The 13,881-nt window shown below is 40.8% G+C and overlaps 1 protein-coding gene across 6 annotated transcripts in view; it reads left to right on the forward strand.

The window, feature by feature from the left end:
• Positions 1-13,881, forward strand: part of SYTL5 (synaptotagmin like 5) — a 129,929-nt gene that overhangs the window by 33,646 nt on the left and 82,402 nt on the right. For all 6 annotated transcript variants that reach the window (XM_032330561.1, XM_032330565.1, XM_032330563.1 and 3 more), the window contains exon 3: positions 9,127-9,336. In XM_032330561.1, the coding sequence (XP_032186452.1) occupies positions 9,127-9,336 (210 nt within the window). The remainder of the gene's footprint in view (positions 1-9,126; positions 9,337-13,881) is intronic.

Genomic DNA, 13,881 nt, shown 5'->3' on the forward strand with positions numbered 1-13,881 from the left:
CATAAGTACCACCTAAAGAGGTAAAATGGGAAAAATTAAGTACTGACAATTGTCTTTGCTGAGCATGTAAGTCCTTCCTTGCTGCATTTAAAATAATTTAGTTTACCCAAATTCAATTTATAGATATTTTAGAATAAATGTCAATTCTGTGTTCATCAAAATTAAAACTAGTGTGTGCCCATATTCAGTAGCAGAAGCAGTTTTCAAGAATTTTTCAAAGGGCAGCATGTTCTCTTGAAGTTATCTTTCTTTACATATGAATGCCCAATTTCCTCCCATCAAGATAATCCTTGCAATGTTAGAGCAGTAATGTTGAAAAGCCCTGTAATTTGTCTGTTTTTTTTTTCTTTTTTGCTATGCTGATTCTGTCCTTACCCCTTCTTTTTCTGAGTGATTTGCCACATTGATAACAGAACTTTCTGAAGTTCTGGTACCAAAGGTATCTGGTACCAAAGGTATACTTTGGGTTTCAGATGAACAAAACACATCTTTGTTCCTCATGGGGCCAGGAAATTAAGATAATCATTATTAATAGTTATCCCAAGGTATTCCCAGACTTGGTTTGGTCATTAAATATGAGATCCGTTTCTGTTCTGATTTTCAGACCATAGCTAATAAACGGTTCATGGCTTTGTGAGATCTCCTGGTGTATTCCTGTGAGCTGAATGTTTTATTACCAGGAAGTGCTTGGCGTCATCTGCAGACATGAAGGTTCCACAACGCCCTCAATCATTGCGACAATTTTCTAAACTCATTAAATTGGCACAATTCCCAAGGTTTCTTTGTCTAGACAAGTGTTGTTTCAATCCTGTTCGTTACTTGCTCTGAAGCGGCTTTCTATCTAGACTGAACTTGTCCCCATTTCTCAGATGGTCTTGATTCTTTTTAATGGTCCTTGATTTGAAAGCTAATCAAAAGCTAGATAAAGTTTATGAGGACCAGAGGGGTGTTTGTTGAAGAACAGCCCCACTGGGGAATGTTTGACTTTGTGATAAGAGGCTACTTGGACAGATGGCTTTTGGTGGGAGAGGTCAGACAGAAGCAACCCTTCATGTTTACTGAGGTTTAACTCTGAGTGTGCTTTTTAGCACACTTTGCACAACTAGGAAAGAAATAGCAGTTGTTACGTGCAGTGTCCTTTCTGAGCAAAAATATGTTAACAGAATAAGAATCAAGAGGAATCTGGGGGGAAGAGTATAGATCTTGAAATCTAAAATGATGGACCTGAATCCTGATGGTGACACTTACATACCCTGTGGCCCACAGCAAGTTTCCTACCTGAGATTTCATTTTCTTATTCTAAAATGGAAATCATAATGTCTTTCTCATAGGATGTTGCCAGTGCTTAATGACATGATGTTAAAACGGAGTGTTTATGGTTATCTTGGCTGTGTTCTGCTGTTTAGGTTTTAAAAATAGGTTCTGCACACGGAAGTGACAATCAAAATGAAAAAAATGTGTTTTTCTTTTTTTAATCAGTACAGAAAGGAGATCTGATCGCCCCTGGATTTTTCCTTAAGTTATTATGAGCTAGCCCCCGTCTAGCACTAATGGCATTGCCTCTGGATGCAAATGGAAGATGGGAATGCTAGGAGCTCTGCAGTCCTTGGCATCAGGCTGCGGTGACGTTATTTTGCCTATTTTACGTATATTACATATATTATTTCAGTAATTTTTATCTCACTGTTTCTGGTTTGACAATATTTCTCATCAGTCACTGTGGTTTTGCTCTCTTAAAGGGATATCAGGCTCTAGTTCTAGAGAAGGAATAGCGTGCAGGCCTTGCAGCAGAAGCTGAAGCAGAACCCAATAGCAACATTTTTGTAAGTGGACAGTACTGAGAAGACCTAATATTTAATGAGTTATTATTATATGTTGGAAAATGGTTTTGGCAGTGGGTGACAGAGACATGTTATAATAACAGCTTAAGTAAGATGGAAATACATTGCTCTTTCTAGAAAAGCCTGGGTTATTTGGTAGCTTCATGATACTGTTCTTGTGACTCCATTATAAAACGGGTCTGGGCACCTTGTCTTTTTTTGTTGTTTCATTGCCTTGATGGCTTAGCTCATAAACCAAGATGGCTCACTCCTCTGTTCTCATCCCAGCCTCTGGGAGGAAAGAGGGGTTCAAGGGAAAGGGATAGCCCTTTCCCATTAGGGTCTTGACCTAGAGATTGCCTATATCATTTCTGATCACATCCTATCCACTAATATTTAGTCTCATGACAAAACTGAACTGCAAGGGATACTGGGAAATGTAGTCTTCATTCTGAGTGGGCACGAGTATAGCTAGACATGCCACTAATACAGAAGAGGAGAACAGGGGCTCCTGGGTGGCTCAGTGGGTTAAGCCTCTGTCTTCGGCTCGGGTCATGATCCCAGGGTCCTGGGATCGAGCCCCGTACCAGGCTCTCTGTTTAGCAGGGAGCCTGTTTCCCCTCTCTCTCTGCCTGCCTCTCTGCCTACTTGTGATCTCTGTCTGTCGAATAAATAAATAAAATCTTTAAAAAAAAAAAGAAAAAAGAAGAGGTGAACAGCTATGGAGAGACACCTACCAGAACTGCCTATTTCATACTCATGACACGTCAAGCTGGGCTTAGCACTTTACGTTCACAATCTTCTTTAATGCACACAACAACCTTACAAGATTGCAGCTATTATGATTCTTTTCTACAGGACTATTTTGAGACACTGAGAGGCTAAGTAATTTTCTTAAAGTCTCTCAGAGATAAAAAACAACAAGGTCAGGATTTGAACCCAGGCGGTCTGCCTTCAGAGCCCTATGCTCTGGGCCATGATACAGTCCATGCTTGTTTGTTACCTCTCTTGGGCCTTGATGTGCTCTGCTAGATGAGATGGGGGATTGTTGAAGGCATCAAGGAATCAAAGATGTTTTATGAATTGTTATTTATAGCTTCCTCTTCCCAGCAGCTAATTGCTTCCATTCCAAAATCCCTATCTTCTTTGGTGCAAAATAATGTGCAGTACAATTGAGTCTAGACAGGGTAACAAAAGAAAAAGAATGCCACACAAATGTGACAGGAATTTTAATGAAAGCAATTCCCAATTTGAAAGGAGTATGTCTATGCAATGATAAAGCAGGCAGTCTTTGTAATGCATTGGACAGTTTTGATGACGGGATGGGAAAGAATGAATTCAGTGTGTCACCAGGATATAGCAGTGAAAAGATTGTATCATTTGAGTACAGCTGACATCGTTCATCTGTTCAGTCTTTAAGATTTCAGTTAGGTATGGGTCATCAATTTGCATGTTAATATCAGCACATCTGTGTAGCAACAAGGAAATCTAAGGAATAAACTGATGTTTCAAAACGCAAGAGCATCCTGAATTCATCTCACATAAAGAATTGGTGTTAGCTGGTATTAAATGTCTTCAACATTTTTGTGTGTGTTGTTAGTCACCATATAGTACATCATTAGTTTTTGCTGCAGTGTTCCATGATTCATTGTATAACACCCAGTGCTCCATGCAGTATGTGCCCTCCTTAATAACCCATCACCGGGCTCTTATTTTTATTTTTCATCAGTTTTTAACAGTTGATTTGGGGCCATATTTACCTATACTACCCTTTTCCATTCATCTCCCGTACTCTTTGCTTATCTCCAGACAAGAACAAATAGAGTAATTGGTTAGATTGTTGATATCGGCAAGAATCGCAGTGGTTTTGCTTTCTGAACAACAGTGTAGGAATGAAGTTAAGGAAGATAGAGAAAGTTCTGGAAGTCCTTAACGAGTAATTGAGAACATTCTGTATTTTTCTCAGGCTTGGATTTCTTTTTCAGAGTGTGTCTGATCTCAGTTTTAGCCAATTTTAATTTGACTTTATTCTCAACAGACCCAACATTGTACATTTTTCTCTTCTCAAATTTCCTTTTAATAATGATGGCTTCATATTGTAAAACCTTTGTAATTTACAGAACACCCTACCACACTTTATTGCCTCTGACTCCTATAAACACCCTTGGAGGAAGATATAAAAGGAAACATTATCTTTATTTTGAGTTTTCCTTCCTTCCTTTCACTCTTTATTGCTTTTTTTTCCCCGCCTTCCTTCCCTCCCTCTTCCTCTTCCTTCTGATGCTTACTAACATCTGCTTCTGCCTTCTTTTATTCATTCAACCAAATGGTGTCTGCTAAGTTCTGGGCCCTAGGTTACGTGCTGTAATGTGCATAGCTAAACACACCAAATACGGTCTTGCCCTCACAGAGATTACAGAGGAATTGGCAAGACAAACACTAAACCAGCAAAAGCAGCCAAATAAATGTACAATGAAAAATTACAGTAAGTAAAAAAAATTACAGTAAGTGCCAGAAGGAAAAACAAAAAACCAAAAAAACAAAAAAACATGGTTCTTTGAATGAGAGTAAGACGGGAATCTGCCGAAGTTTGGTGGTCAGAGAAAACCTCTCTGGGGAAGCAGCAGTAAAAGTAGAACAAAATGACATACGGAAGTTAGATGAAGAACCAACCAGATGCAGGATGAGGCTGGACTTACCCATGAGTGCTCAGTGATGCTACAGGAACAGCCCTAAAGTCTTTGTGGCTTAAAACCATGAAGGTTTGGGGTGCCTGCGTGGCTCAGTGGGTTAAATTTCTGCCTTCAGCTCAAGTCATGATCTCAGGGTCCTGGGATAGAGCCCCGCGTCGGGCTCTCTGCTTAGCAGGGGACCTGCTTCCCCCTCTGTCTGCCTCTCTGCCTACTTGTGATCTCTCTATCTCTGTCTAATAAATAAATAAAATCTTAGAAAAGAAAAGAAAACATTGGGAAAAAAAAACCGTGGAGGTTTATTTCTCATTTGTGCTCCCTTTCCACAACAAAATGGCTGAGGACTCTCTTTCACAGCCTCCTCAGACCAGGACTCAGGCTCACAGAGTAGACAGTATTTGGGACTTTGTCATCTTCCATGAAAAGTAGACGGAATGTGGTAAAGCAAGCACTTGCTCTTAAACATTTTACTTGGAATCCTATCCCACATTTCAGGGACCAGTGCTAGTCACAGGAATCAGGTCCAGAGGGCAGGGCTATGCCATCTTTCTCCTTCCCCTTTCCTAGCCTCCCTTGCAGCTAGCGGTGTCCGATCAGCAGAACCTGAGGAGAAGTCTGATGGGGCCGGGGGAATGCCATGTCAATTTTCATGTTCTTGTTAAAAGACAGGTATTATAGAGGGCACGGATTGCATGGAGCACTGGGTGTGGTGAAAAAATAATGAATACTGTTATGCTGAAAATAAATAAATTTAATTTAAAAAAAAAAAGAGGTGTCGCTGACACAGCTTGCCCCTTCCTCCAGTCTTAAACACAGATGCTGTCTGGGAGCTCGCTGGCCATTTTGCATAAGAATGAGAAGCCACCACTTGAAGATAGGGAACCTTCAGGATGAAAGGATCCTGAGTCTCTTAGTGACCTGATTTGTAGCTGACCTAATGCAAGAACAACTACTTGATTCTGGATATCTTGTTATGGGACCAAAAAAATGAAGTTGATTTCTAAGCTTGTTGCTTGGAACCAGAAGCATTTCTAGCCTGTGTAGGTGCGGGAGATGAATAGGTATCATGCTTGAAGCCCAGAGAGTCACCTTCCTCAGATACGTTTCTCAGACTGGGTCGGTCAAGGCAGGAACCAAGTCCAAGGAAGGCCTACCCTGCTTTATTAATAAGCAGAGGGTTAGTAAAACAGAAGGAAAAGACATCTCCTGTCCTATTCCTCTCTCCAGGTTCCCTAGGTTCCCTTTCTCCTTGATACCAATTCTCCACTTACATACTTTCTTTCCTAGTTCCAGTTGCCCTCCCTTTTCAACCTTTTTCCTCTTGAGTGTCTGAAAATGGCTCTGTTCATTTCACGCACATCATCCCAGGCACGATTAAACTAGGTCAGTTTCTAAGAGCGATCTGAAAAAGCAGGCCACTTAGTATTTTGCCAGCCTCTGGGATTCTTCCCAGCCTCTCCCACAGTCTCAGAGATGGCTCCCAGAATATGTGCAACCATCAGCACCAATTGCCTTAGCGATGTCCCAACTAGTGTGTTGGGACCTTGAAATTCTTGTTTCCTTGTGGCCTGATTTACATGGGGCCCCAGGTCTTTTCCGATGCAAGAACTGAACTAGGTGAAACCTGATTGCTGAATAGAGTCCTGTCAGTAGAGCACAAAGAAAGATGCAATGAAAATGTTTCACTTTGGGGGATGCCTGGGTGCCTCAGCTGGTTAAGCATCTGCCTCTGTTTCAAGTCATGATCCCAGGGTCCTGGGATCGAGCCCTGTGTGAGCCTCCCTGCTCAATGGTTGAGGGGGTCTGGTTCTCCCTCTCCTCCCTCTGTCCCCCTCAACTTGTGTGTGCACTCTTTCTCTCTCTCTCTCAAATAAATAAAATCTTAAGAAAAAGAAAATGTTTCAGTATATGACCATAATTTCTCCAAGTGATTTCACCCAGTCTAAGGACCTGCTAAGTGATTCGGATACCTGCTCATGGAATTGTTTTCCAGAAGAGAGTTTGGCTCTGAAACGTCCTGGAATACCCTGTTTTCTCCACTTATTACTCTTTAGCCCAGGAGCTTATTCAAGTAGGACTGCTATTCATGAGTGGTATCTTTTTTTTTATATAAAGATTTTATTTATTTATTTGACAGACAGAGATCACAAGTAGGCAGGGAGGCAGGAAGGGAAGCAGGCTCCCCCCCGAGCAGAGTGCCTGATGCGGGGCTCCATCCCAGGACCCCGGGATCACGACCTTTACCGAAGGCAGAGGCTTTAACCCACTGAGCCACCCAGGTGCCCCTCATGAGTGCTATCTTTGTTCTTTGACAATGTTGAATGCATTGTTGTAGATTTCGAATAAGCAATGTTTTATGTCCCTTTCGCCCCGAGGTGTTCAAACATCTCTTGTCATTCTCCAGATAATACAATTGTGGTTTTCAAATGAGAACTCATTCTGTTATTTGAAAGCCTGTAGCTTCTACAGGTTTCAAAAGTAAATTGTGTGGAGCTTTTCTTACATTCAATTTCATAAGCCAGTCATTCATGAAAAAAAGGGCACAAAGACCCTTTGTAAGCTCTAAACCAGGAATGAGGAAAACTTGTTGTGGGTTCTTGCTTGTGGTTCTGGTGGATAAGAACGAGTTCTTAAGAGCAATCTGTATCTGCCTTTTGTATCCCATGTATCATCTTTCTTGGTTTTTCCCCTTCTTGACTAACATGAGGATCATGGGAATTTCTTAGCAAATACCTGTTTTGATTCATTCTTGTCTCTAAATGCCAGAAGGCCTGACACACAATATACACTCAGGAAATGGTCATTGGATAAATGGAGGAGACAGTTAAAGGTTTTAGAAACCTTCGCATTTAGAAATCTCTCATAAGGCTAGGAATGAAAAGACCTAGTTTCTGGTTTTATGTACACTACTCACAATCTTGAACTTGAATGACATTGTAATACTTCACAAGTTATTTTGAAGACCCCAAAGAAGCAGTAAATAGTTTATAACATTTAAGGACCTTAGAGTCTAGCACGGAGTTGGGTCATAAACAGTATATTCAAGAAACTAAAGTCATCATTCCTGCTTTTGGGGACATGCTAGTCTAGTCTGATATAACGAAGTGCAGTATCACAAATGTAAAAGGAAATGGTAGATGTGTACACTGATTCTGGGCTGTTTGTTTTTTCAGGAACATAGAAATATTGTGTTCAAGAAGAGACTGAAGGGGCATCTAGGTGACCCAGCTGATTAAGTCTCCGACTCTTGGTTTTGGCTCAGGTTATGATCTCTCAGAGTCCTAAGATCCAGCCCCACTGCACTCAGGCTCTACACTCAGCAGGGAGTCTGCTGGGGATTGTCTCTCTCTCCCTCTCTCTGCCCCACACCCTGCTCATGTGCACGATATCTCTCTCCCAAATAAACCTTTAAAAAAAAGAAGAAGAAGAAGAAGGGACTGGAGACGGATAGCATAAAGGAACAACGTGTCTCTGAAACTTTAAAGTGGAGATGAACCTATCTTTTAGAGTACTGTCTTCCAAATTTGGCAGTATATTAGAATAAATAGTACCACTTTAAAAATAATGCCATCAGAGTCTGGCAGAGAGAAGGGTGAGACTCGAGAATCACTATTTTTAAAATCTTCCCAGGTGATTCCAGAGTATACGCAAATTTGAGCTCAAATGTTCCAAAGCTTTGCTTCTCAAACTCTGATCACCTGGAGATTTTGTCTGAGGTGGGGCTTGAGATTCTGCATTCCCATAAGATTCCTTAATTGCTTTGTTGCATCCCTTTAAATAGCTCAATTCTCATGTGTGTATCTAAACAGATTGCATGTCAGGTAGTAAAAGAAGGGACATGGAACTAGCATTCACTTCATAATTGCAGGGCACCATGCTGGTATCTTTATATCTATCATCTTGTTGAATCTTTTTTTTAAATTACATTTTTTTTTCAGTGTTTCAAGATTCATTGTTTATGCACTACACACCCTGTTGAATCTTCAAAACAATTATGTAAGAACCTTATTACCCCCATTTTAAGAAATCAAGAGACCAAGGCATAGTGGGTGAATTGTTGCCTCCAGCTGCACGGCTAATTCATGACGGCACCTAGCCTAGACATATCTGACAGCAAAACCAGAAGTCAGTGGGAGTTGTTAGAAAGCCTCAAATGCAAAAGCACAGGTATTGAGATCTGAAATGGTGGGACCTGTCCTTGTAGAAAACTCTCTGTTGGATCACTGAAGAGAAGTTATCAGTGTTGCCAAATTTGATTTCAGACTCTTGCATCCTGTCTGTTGTGCGAGCTGCCAGGTCAGTGGTGTTCTAGTGTTATGTTGTTGAAAGTCTACTGGAGAAGTTTGCATAGAATGGCAATAAGTACTAAGAGCAAAATCGTAGCACTAGTGGAGGATGTTAAAATTCAAATGCAAGACACAAGCACTATGTTTTTCAACTACTGGTATCAAAGAATTGTTGATTCAAGAGAGAGAAACTGTGTTTTCTGAAAGTGACTGGCTCTGACTACTTGATTCTTTCAAGTCTTCTCCCAAATGGAAATACCCCTTCAATGAAGAGAGCTCCACTCCTGTTTGTTTGTTTTTTAAGTGATTTTTCCCCCTCTCTCCTGCTAGGAAGCTGAAAAATGAACTCTTAGAAGCAAAACGTAGAAGTGGGAAGACTCAGCAACAAACGAACAGAGTCTGTGTTCACTGCCAGAGAAACCTGGGCTTAATATTTGACCGAGGAGATCCATGCCGGGCCTGCTCCCTGAGAGTGTGCAGCGAGTGTCGGGTCCCGGGCCTCGATGGCAGCTGGAAGTGCACTGTCTGTGCCAAAGTCGCGTGAGTTTCTCGCCTGTGTGTGGAAAGCCAGATTTGAGGATTGAAGGGTTTGGTGTGGGGAAAGAAAGAAGGAAAAGCATGTTTAAAATTCAGGGATAGAGAGTAGAATTAAAATCTAGCCCCACCCAGGGTTAGCAATGCCTTTGTAGAATTCTGGGGGAGTAGGGGTGAGCATGAGCGAGCATACACGAGCAAAATAGAGACACTGAATGGTATTTTTAACTTAAAAAATTTTTAGTTTTAAAATTGGAGGCTTCACAGAATGAGGTCTCTTTCTACATGTGAAAACCACCCACAAGCTTTCTTCACTTCTAGCCCCACCTGACTTCACATGTCTTCTCGGAGCCACAGACAACTCCCCAAGGCCATCCTTAGATGTCTGGGGTCACTCGCAAGATGAGTATGAAATTACCAGCCTGCTCTCCCTAGCAGCTGGGGGGGGGGGGGCGCAAAGCTTTTTCTGCCTCTACTGAAATGATCATATGGTTTCTGTCCTTTCTCTTATCTATGTGATATATCATATTGATTGATTTGTGAATATTGAACCACTCTTGCATCCCAGGAATTAATTCCAGTTGATTATGGTGAGTGATTTCTTTAATTAAATTGTTGGATTCAGCTTGCTAGTGTTTTGTTGAGGATTTTGGCATCTTTGCTCATCGAATATATTGGCCTGTAGCGTTCTCTCTCTCTCTTTTAGTATCTTTATCTTGTTTTGGTGTCAGGGTTAAGCTGGCCTCATAGGATGAATTTGGAAGTTTTCCTTCTTCTACTATTTTTGTAGTACTTTGGGAAGACTAGGTAGTCACTCTCTGTAATCATCTGTGAAGGCATCTGGTCCTGGACTCTTGCTTATTGGAAGTCTTTCAATTACTCATTCAATTACAATTGCTGATAATCTGTTCAAATATTTTATTTCTTCCTGATTTAGTTTTGGGAAGTTACATGTTTCTACGAATTTATCCATTTCTTCAAGATTGTCCAGTTTGTTGGCATTTAATTTTTCATAATATCCTCTTATAATCTTTTTGTATTTCTGTCATGTTTGTTGTTATTGCTCTGTCATTTCTGACTTTATTTTACTTCCCTCTCTCTCTCTCACCTTTTCTCGACGATTCTGGCTAGAGGTTTATCATATTGATTGATCCTTTCAAATAACCAGCTCCTGGTTTCATTGATCTGTTCCATTGTTTTTTTTTTTTTTTAAGCTCCTATTTCATTTATTTCTACTCTAATCTTTGTTATTTCCTTCCTTCTGCTGGTTTGGGGTTTTATTTGTTCTTTTCTAGCTCCTTTAGTTGTAAGGTTAGGTTGTTCATTGGAGAGTTTTCTTGCTTCATGAGGTAGGCCTATATTGCTATAAACTTCCCTCATCGAACAGCTTTTGCTGCTTTCCAAAGGTTTTAGACCATTGTGTTTTCATTTTCATTTGTCTCCATATACTTTTTATTTCCTCTTGGATTTCTTGATTGACCCATTTGTGGTTTAGTAGCTTGTCATTTAACCTCCATGTATTTGTGGTCTGTCCAGGTTTTTTCTTGTGGTTGATTTCTAGTTGCATATTGTTGTGGTCGGTAAAGGTACGTGGTATGACTTCAGTCTTTTTGAATTTGTTGTGACTTGTACTTTGGCCTAGTATGTAGTCTCTTCTGGAGAATGTTCCATGTGCACATGAAAAGAGTATGTATTCTGCTGATTTAGAATGGAATTTCTGAATATGCCTGTTAAATCTATCTGTCCAATATGTCTTTCAAAGCCACTGTTTTAATTGTTGATTTTTCTGTTTGGATAATCTGTCTATTGATGAGAGTAGAATGTTAAAGTTCTCTACTATTATTGTGTTACTACTGATTAGTTCCTTTATGTTTGTTATTAACTGTTTTATGTATTTTGGGTGATGCCATGGTGGGAGCATAAATATTTACAATTGTTACATATTATTGGATTGTCCTCCTTATTATTATATAGTTTTCTTTGTCTCTTATAACAGTCTTTGTTGTAAAGTCTCTTTTGCCTGATAAAAGTATTGCTACCTTGGCATTCTTTTCACATTCTTTTGCATGATAAACGCTTTCCTATCCCTTCACTTTCAATCTGCCTGTGTCTTTAGGTCTGAAATCTGTCTCTTGTATGCAGCATATAGATCGGTCTTTCCTTTTTTATCAGTTCTGTCCCTCTGTATCTTTTGATTGGAGTGTTTAGTCCACTTACATTTGAAGTAATTGTTGATAGGTATGTACTTCTTGCCATTTTGTTATCTGTTTTGTGGTTCTTTTTGTCATTCTTAGTTCCTTTTTTTTTTCCTCTGTACTCTCACGGTTTGCTGGTTTTCTTTAGTGATGTACTTGGATTCCTTTCTCATTTTTTGCATGTGTATTACTGATGTTTGGTTTGTGGTTACCATGAGGTTTGCATAGAACATCTTGTGCATATAGCCATCTATATTATATTAAGTTGATGGCCATTCAAGGTTGAACCCGTCCTTTGCCCCCCTCCTACAATGTTTTAGGTATGTATTGTCATACCTAACTTTCTATTATTTTGTGATTCTCTTGACTGATTTTTATAGATGTGCTTAATCTTACTGCTTTTATGCTTCCTACTTTTCTTACTCCTGCTTATGGTCTTTGTTTTCCATCTGGAGTCCCCTTTCTTGTAAGGCTGGTTTAGTAGCCAGGAATTCCTTTAAATTTTGTTTGTCTCGGAAACTCTTTATCTCTTCTATTCTGAATGTCACAGCCTGGCTGGTTAGAGTGTTGTTGGCTACAGGTTTTTTTCCTTCCGGCATTTTGACTGTATCATGTCACTCTGTTCTGGCCTATAATGTTGCTGTTAAAAAAGTCAGCTAATAGCCTTATGGGATTTCCCTTTTATGTAACAGTTTTCTTTTCTGATGCTGCTTTTAAAATTCTCTCTTTATCACTGCTTTGTGCCGTATTAATTACTACATGTCTTGGGTTGATTTTGTTGTGGGTTCTCTGTGCCCCCTGGATCTGGATTTTTGTTTTGTTCTCCAGATTCAGGAAGTTTTCAGCCTCATTTCCTCAAATACATTTTCTGCCCCCTTTTCTGTCTCTTCTCCTTCTGGGATCCCTGGAATGTGAATGTTATTATGCTTAATGGTGTCACTGAGTTCCCTAAGTCTGTTTTTCCTTTTTTATTATTATTTTTCTCTTTCCTGTTCAGCTTGATTGCTATCTACTACTCTGTCCGCCAGGTCACTAATCCATTCTTCTGCTTCCTCTAGTTTACTGTTCCCTGTAGTGTATTTTCAACTTCACTTAAATTCTTCATCTCTGATTGGTTCTTTTTTTTATGTTTTCTATCTGTTTGCTAAAATCTCACTATGGTCCTCCACTCTTCTCAAATCCAGTGACTGTCTTTATGACCATTACTTTAAATTCTCTATCAGGCATATTACTTATCTCCAATTCATTAAGCTCTCTTGCTGTGATTTTGCCCTGTTCTTTGATTTAGGACCATCCTCTGTCTTCTCATTTTGTCTGACTCTTTGTGTCTGTTTCTGTGTTAAGAAAGTCAGCTACATCTCCTGCTCTTGCGCACGCTCTCTCTCTCTCTCTCAATCTCTCCCCCCCTTTTTAAAGTAGGCTCCATGCCCAATATGGGGCTTGAACTCATAACCCCAAAGATCAAGAGTCACATGATCTAAGAACTGAGCCCCCTATATCTTCTTCTCTTGAAAGTAATAGCCTTACAAAGAAGAAATATTCTAGGGCCCTACAATGTAACGTCCCGTGTTCACCAGAACCTGGTTCTTCACAGGTGTCTCCTATGTGTGTGGTGTGTACACTACGATTGTGACTGAGCTGCTTTTGCCTTCAGTCAAGTTGTTTGCAATGGTGCTCTCTGCTTGTGGGCAGGGTGTGGTCCCTGTGGTGTCAACTGACCAGTCTGGGGCCCCCCTGGACTTGAGTTGGGTCAGACCAGACATTTGCAAGAAGTATAGTAGCCCTGAACAGCAGGGCACCTTCCCTGTGTTGTCTCCCTTGCTTTTGTTGGCGGGCAAGCTCTATAGTCATACCAGGTGTCTGCCGCCAGCCCACGTTTGGGGCTGCCGTGGGACTGAGGTGTATGGTTATCTCCCCCTCTCCATGGGGTGGGAGTCGGTTTGGAGTGGTGCTGGTCCCTTTTGGGACTACTTGCACACTGCCAGTCTTACAGAACCACTTTGAATAGGGCCTGGTTAAAGAGCTTATTGGAGGGGGCAGGTTCACAGGAAGATGCAAGGGCATGGCCCACTGTTAGCAAGCTGGCTCTCCCAAGTGTCTGTGTGTCTAGGTTGGGTGGGGAGTGATGGAGGGGGAAATGGTGACTGCCAGCTCTTTTGTTCTTGGAGAAATCTCCCAGTGATCTGTACCCCTCTAGCACACGCTCTGAGATTAAACAGCTCATCACCCTCCCCTATACCCCCAGGCACTTTTCAAACTGCTGCTTCTGTGATTTATCTCAGTGGGGCTCTTTGTTGTGCTGTCTCCTCAAGGATGGGGATTCAGGGTCCTTTTGCCCTCCTGGCTGCTCCAGAAC

Source organism: Mustela erminea, chromosome X (assembly GCF_009829155.1).
Source record: "Mustela erminea isolate mMusErm1 chromosome X, mMusErm1.Pri, whole genome shotgun sequence".
NCBI classification, from domain to species: Eukaryota; Metazoa; Chordata; class Mammalia; order Carnivora; family Mustelidae; genus Mustela; species Mustela erminea.